We start from the raw sequence: 6,991 nt of genomic DNA, 5'->3' as shown, positions 1-6,991 counted from the left end.
GAAACAACACCTACACTTCACTGATCCTCAACACAGGGTGCGTGCTCAGCCCCCTCCAGTACTTCCTGTTCACCCATGACTGCGTGGCCACGCACGCCTCAATCATCAAGTTTGCAGACAACACAACAATAGTTGATTGTTGATTACCAACAATGATGAGACAGACAACAAGGAGGAGGAGGTGAGGGCCCTGGCGAAATGGTGCCAGGAAAATAACCTCTCCCTCAACGTCAACAAAATGGAGGAGCTGATGGTGGACTTCAGGAAACAGCAGAGGGAACACGCCTCTATCCATATTGACAGGACCGCAGTGGAGAAGGTGAAAAGCTTCAAGTTCCTTGGCGTACACATCACTGACCATCTGAAATGGTCCACCCCACAGACAGTCAGGTGGAAAACCTCAGGAGGCTGAAGAAATTTGGCTTGGCTCCTAAGACCCTCACAAACTTTCACAGATGCACAATTGGGAGCATCCTGTCAGGCTGTATCACCGCCTGGTAAAGCAACTGCACCGCCCGCAACCGCAGGGCTCTCTAGAGGGTGGTGCAGTCTGCACAACGCATCACGCATCACACTGCCTGCCCTCCAGGATACCTACACCACCTGATGTCACCGGAAGGCCAAAAAGATCATCAAGGACAACAACCACCTGAGCCACAGCCTGTTCACCCTGTTATCATCCAGAAGGCGAGGTCAGTACGCTGGGACCGAGAGACTGAAAAACAGCTTCTATCTCAAGGCCATCAGTTAAAACAGCCATCACTAGATGGCTACCACCCGGTTACTCAACCCTGCACCTTAGAGGCTGCTGCCCCATATACATAGACATGGAATCACTGGTCACTTTAATAATGTTACTGCTTTACATACTGCTTCACTCATTTCATATGTATACAGTGCCTTGCGAAAGTATTCGGCCCCCTTGAACTTTGCGACCTTTTGCCACATTTCAGGCTTCAAACATAAAGATATAAAACTGTATTTTTTTGTGAAGAATCAACAACAAGTGGGACACAATCATGAAGTGGAACAACATTTATTGGATATTTCAAACTTTTTTAACAAATCAAAAACTGAAAAATTGGGCGTGCAAAATTATTCAGCCCCTTTACTTTCAGTGCAGCAAACTCTCTCCAGAAGTTCAGTGAGGATCTCTGAATGATCCAATGTTGACCTAAATGACTAATGATTATAAATACAATCCACCTGTGTGTAATCAAGTCTCCGTATAAATGCACCTGCACTGTGATAGTCTCAGAGGTCCGTTAAAAGCGCAGAGAGCATCATGAAGAACAAGGAACACACCAGGCAGGTCCGAGATACTGTTGTGAAGAAGTTTAAAGCCGGATTTGGATACAAAAAGATTTCCCAAGCTTTAAACATCCCAAGGAGCACTGTGCAAGTGATAATATTGAAATGGAAGGAGTATCAGACCACTGCAAATCTACCAAGACCTGGCTTCCCTCTAAACTTTCAGCTCATACAAGGAGAAGACTGATCAGAGATGCAGCCAAGAGGCCCATGATCACTCTGGATAAACTGCAGAGATCTACAGCTGAGGTGGGAGACTCTGTCCATAGGACAACAATCAGTCGTATATTGCACAAATCTGGCCTTTATGGAAGAGTGGCAAGAAGAAAGCCATTTCTTAAAGATATCCATAAAAAGTGTCGTTTAAAGTTTGCCACAAGCCACCTGGGAGACACACCAAACATGTGGAAGAAGGTGCTCTGGTCAGATGAAACCAAAATTGAACTTTTTGGCAACAATGCAAAACGTTATGTTTGGCATAACAGCAACACAGCTGAACACACCATCCCCACTGTCAAACATGGTGGTGGCAGCATCATGGTTTGGGCCTGCTTTTCTTCAGCAGGGACAGGGAAGATGGTTAAAATTGATGGGAAGATGGATGGAGCCAAATACAGGACCATTCTGGAAGAAAACCTGATGGAGTCTGCAAAAGACCTGAGACTGGGACGGAGATTTGTCTTCCAACAAGACAATGATCCAAAACATAAAGCAAAATCTACAATGGAATGGTTCAAAAATAAACATATCCAGGTGTTAGAATGGCCAAGTCAAAGTCCATACCTGAATCCAATCGAGAATCTGTGGAAAGAACTGAAAACTGCTGTTCACAAATGCTCTCCATCCAACCTCACTGAGCTCGAGCTGTTTTGCAAGGAGGAATGGGAAAAAATGTCAGTCTCCTGATGTGCAAAACTGATAGAGACATACCCCAAGTGACTTACACCTGTAATCGCAGCAAAAGGTGGCGCTACAAAGTATTAACTTAAGGGGGCTGAATAATTTTGCACGCCCAATTTTTCAGTTTTTGATTTGTTAAAAAAGTTTGAAATATCCAATAAATGTCGTTCCACTTCATGATTGTGTCCCACTTGTTGTTGATTCTTCACAAAAAAGTACAGTTTTATATCTTTATGTTTGAAGCCTGAAATGTGGCAAAAGGTCGCAAAGTTCAAGGGGGCCGAATACTTTCGCAAGGCACTGTATATTGTTTTCTATTCAACTCTATTTTAGTCAATGCCACTCTGACATTGCTCATCCTAATATTTATTCATTTCATTCTTTTACTTTTAGATTTGTGTGTATTGTTGTGAGTTAGATCCTACTGCACTGTTGGAGTTAGGAACACAAGCATTTCGCCCGCAATAACATCTGCTAAATATGAGTATGTGACCAGTAACATCTGCTAAATATGAGTATGTGACCAGTAACATCTGCTAAATATGTGTATGTGACCTGTAACATTTGATTGGATTGCCATTGCCTGCATTGTGGGAGGCGCTATTGTCAACCAATTATTATGGTGATTTTGTTTGACCATACGCGAACATGACCAAGACGAGACTGAAACAAGAACCACTTTGCCGTGATTCGCGTATACAGTGGAGATATACAAATAAATGTGTATATATATATTGTACGTAAGAGTGAGGGGTAAAGATTCTTTAGCATTTCGCCTATTGAATTTTTCAATCTAAGCAACATCCTCTCTCTCTCTCCTCTCTCCTCTCTCTTCTCTCTTTGTCTCTCTCTCCCTGTCTGTCTCTGTCTTTCTCTGTCTGTCTGTCTGTCTGTCTGTCTGTCTGTCTGTCTGTCTGTCTGTCTTTCACCCTCTCCCCTCTCTCTCTCTCTCTCTCTCTCTCTCTCTCTCCCTCTCTCTGTCTGTCTCTGTCTGTCTCTGTCTGTCTCCCTCCACCTCCTCTCTCTCTCCTCTCCCTTTATCAGATGTTGAAGAAGATCTCAGGGTACATCCAGGAGCAGAATGAGAAGATCTACGCCCCCAGAGGTCTATTACTGACAGACCCTATAGAGAGAGGCATGAGAGTCGTATCCTTTTGAGCGATAAATTGGTCTATTGTTACACAGCTGGTCTTATTTCTAATCTCAGAACCATGCTAGAACTTCAATAGGAAGTGAGGGGTTGGTTTATAGGGTTGACTGCTGGTGAGTAAGTGACAACACAAAGCCTCAAAAGTAAATGTTTTGAGGGTTAGAGGGCTGTATTAGTGTGGTTGTAGCTCACAAAAAAACAGTTTCTTCCTAATTTTCTCCCCCCTCCTCTGTCACTCCCCCTGGATCTGCTGTCTCCTCTGTCACTCCCCTTGGAACTGCTGTCTCCTCTGTCACTCCCCCTGGAACTGCTGCCTCCTCTGTCACTCCCCCTGGAACTGCTGTCTCATCTGTCACTCCCCCTGGAGCTGCTGTCTCCTCTGTCACTCCCCCTGGAACTGCTGTCTCATCTGTCACTCCCCCTGGAACTGCTGTCTCATCTGTCCCTCCCCCTGGAACTGCTGTCTCATCTGTCACTCCCCCTGGAACTGCTGTCTCATCTGTCACTCCCCCTGGAACTGCTGTCTCATCTGGCACTCCCCCTGGAACTGCTGTCTCCTCTGTCACTCCCCCTGGAACTGCTGCCTCCTCTGTCACTCCCCCTGGCGCTGTTGTTTCCTCTGTCACTCCCCCCTGGAGCTGCTCTCTCCTCTGTCACTCTACAGGGAAAGGCAGGGATAAAGATAATGGGTACTATTCCATATTCCCAATATAGTGCACTACTTTTGGCCAGGGTCCATGGGGCTATATAGTGAATAGGTGCCATTTGGTACACAGTGATGTGTCCAGTGGATCATCACACTGGCCTGGCTGGATTGTCCCTCTCTCTCCTGAGAGAATGAGAAACACAGAGGGATAACAGAAGGCCAAGCTATTACCTACACAATAATCACTTTTTTACACAGTGCTAAGCATTGTGTATGTGTGTGTGTCTATGTGTATTTTTGCGTGACTGTACCAATTGACACCATCTGACACGTAGTACCCAGTGTCCCACACCATCTTGCTCTCTCTCTCTCTCTCTCTCTCTCTCTCTCTCTCTCTCTCTCATACTCCTTAATCCCTGTCCTTCAGATCGAGGTGAGTGTATTTGAGGACCGCGGCTCGAGCGGCTCTAGCCACAGCAGCAGTGTGTCGTCTGGTGGCAGCAGCCAGCGGTGACTGGAGGATCAGCACCAGGGATATGGGTACCACCACAGAAGCGGCAGATCTTTCACCAACATCCGCATGCTGAAACAAGAGAGCACCCGCTTCTGATTATAGATGTATATCAATGTAATCAATATACTATCTCTAGTTTAGAGTATAGATGCATATCTAATCAATATACTGTCTCTAGTTCTGAGTATAGATGCATATGTCATACAGGAAGTAAACATTGATTGTATATACTATCTGTAGATGTGTGCCAGGGAGACTAAAGAGAGAGGCCAGGATGAGGCTACTGAAGAACAGGAGCAGACATGGAAACACACATCTTTGAGTATCTGATGGTTAGACTCATGTTTCTGCAGACTATTCATTCAGCCGACTGTCATTCTGCTGTGTCACCATTCCCTGTGTTTCCATGACTTCAATTGGAACTATTATGCCATAGCCAATACAGATGTAGGATCTTAATTTGATCAACCTGTTCCAGGAGAACTTTCCTGCTAAGCAGGAAATGTAAAATGTGTAGTGTATTTGAGGTTTAAAAAGGCTTCTGAAGTCTGTAATTTCCAAAATGTTAACGTGTTAATTTCCACTTAAAAAATGGATCAACCCCTACAAATATGTGAATTAATTATAATCCACAAAGTAATTCACATTTCCTGTTGCTGCAGGATTATTTTCCTGATGTAGCAAACTGGATCAAATGGAATATTTTGAAGTAGTAGTATTTGATTTATTTTATTTCACCTTTATTTTACCAGGTAGGCCAGTTGAGAACAAGTTCTCATTTACAACTGTGACCTGGCCAAGATAAAGCAAAGCGGTGCAACATAAACAACAACAAAGAGTTACACATGGGATAAACAAACGTACAGTCAATAACACAAAATAAAATCCGTATACAGTGTGTGCAAATGAAGTAAGGAGGCAAGGCAATAAATAGGCCACAATTTAGCAATTAACACTGGAGTGATAGATGTGCAGAAGAGGATGTGCAAGTACAAATACTGGTGTGCAAAAGAGCAGAAATGGGCTGTGTACAGCTGCAGCGATCGGTAACCTGCTCTGACAGCTGATGCTTAAAGTTAGAGAGGGAGATATAAGTCTCCAACTTCAGTGATTTTTTGCAATTCGTTCCAGTCATTGGCAGCAGAGAACTGGAAGGAATGGCGGCCAAAGGAGGTGTTGGCTTTGGGGATGACCAGTGAAATATATACCTGCTGGAGCGCGTGCTACGGGTGGGTGTTGCTAATGTGACCAGTGGGCTGAGATATGGCGGAGCTTTACCTAGCAAAGACTTATAGATGACCTGGAGCCAGGGGTTGGCGACGAATATGTAGCGGGGACCAGCCAACGAGGTTTACAGGAGAGTTTACAGTCTAGCCAGACACCTGGGTATTTATAGTTGTCCACATATTCTAAGTCATGACTGTCCAGAGTAGTGATACTAGGCCGGCGGGCGGGTGCAGGCAGCGATCAGTTGAAGAGCATGCATTTAGGTTTACTAGCGTTTAAGAGCAGTTGGAGTCCACGGAAGGAGTGTTGTATGGCATTGAAGCTCGTTTGGAGGTTTGTTAACACAGTGTCTAAAAAAGGGCCAGATGTATACAGAATGGTGTCGTCAGCGTAGAGGTGGATTAAAGGATCACCCGGCGCAAGAGCGACATCATTTATATATACAGAGAAAAGAGTTGGCCCGAGAGTTGAACCAAGTGAAGGCACCCCCAGAGGTCCGGACAACAGGCCCTCCGATTTGACACACTGAACTCTATCTGAGAAGTAGTTGGTGAACTAGGCGAGGCAGTCATTAGAGAAACCAAGGCTGTTGAGTCTGTCAATAAGAATGCAGTGATTGGTCCAGTGGCTGCGGGGGGTCAGGGCTGTTGGCTGGGGTTGGGGTAGCCAGGTGGAAAGCATGGCCAGCCGTTGAAATTCTCGCTTATTGTGAATTTATCGGTGGTGATAGTGTTTCCTAGCCTCAGTGCAGTGGGCAGCTGAGAGGAAGTCCTCTTATTCTCCATGGACTTTACAGTGTCCCAAACCTTTTTAGAATTAGTGCTGTAGGATGAAGATTTCTGTTTGAAAAAGCTAGCCTTTGCTTTCCTATCTGACTGTGTATATTGGTTCCTGACTTCCCTGAAAAGTTGCATATTGTGGGGACTATTTGAAGCTAGTGCAGTGTGCCACAGGGTGTTTTTGTGCTGGTCAAGGGCAGTCAAGTCTGGAGTGAACCAAGAGCTATATCTGTTCTTAGTTCAACATTTTTTGAATGGGGCATGCTTATTTAAGATGGTGAGGAAGGCACTTTTGAAGAACAAGCAGTCATCCTCTACTGACGGGATGAGGTCAATATCCTTCCAGGATACCCGGGCCAGGTCGTTTAGAAAGGCCTTCTCGCAGAACTGTTTAAGAGAGCGTTTGACTGTGATGAGGAGTGGTCGTTTGACCCATAGCGGACGCAGGCAATGAACCAGCAGAA

The 6,991-nt window shown here is 45.1% G+C and overlaps 1 protein-coding gene across 1 annotated transcript in view; it reads left to right on the top strand.

Annotated features, from left to right (window-relative positions):
* LOC110522386 (golgin subfamily A member 7B-like) overlaps positions 1-5,131 on the top strand; it is a 20,674-nt gene extending 15,543 nt beyond the window's left edge. Inside the window, exons 4-5 of the mRNA XM_036987540.2 lie at positions 3,256-3,357; positions 4,435-5,131. Of these exons, the coding sequence (XP_036843435.1) occupies positions 3,256-3,357; positions 4,435-4,521 (189 nt within the window). The 3' untranslated portion in view covers positions 4,522-5,131. The remainder of the gene's footprint in view (positions 1-3,255; positions 3,358-4,434) is intronic.
* The last annotated feature ends 1,860 nt before the right edge of the window (positions 5,132-6,991 follow it).

Source organism: Oncorhynchus mykiss, chromosome 1 (genome assembly GCF_057628025.1).
Source record: "Oncorhynchus mykiss isolate SJ-2025 chromosome 1, ASM5762802v1, whole genome shotgun sequence".
Classification (NCBI taxonomy): domain Eukaryota; kingdom Metazoa; phylum Chordata; class Actinopteri; order Salmoniformes; family Salmonidae; genus Oncorhynchus; species Oncorhynchus mykiss.
The sequence above is the reverse complement of the archived record's forward strand: the minus strand, read 5'-3'. Positions and strand labels throughout refer to the sequence as shown.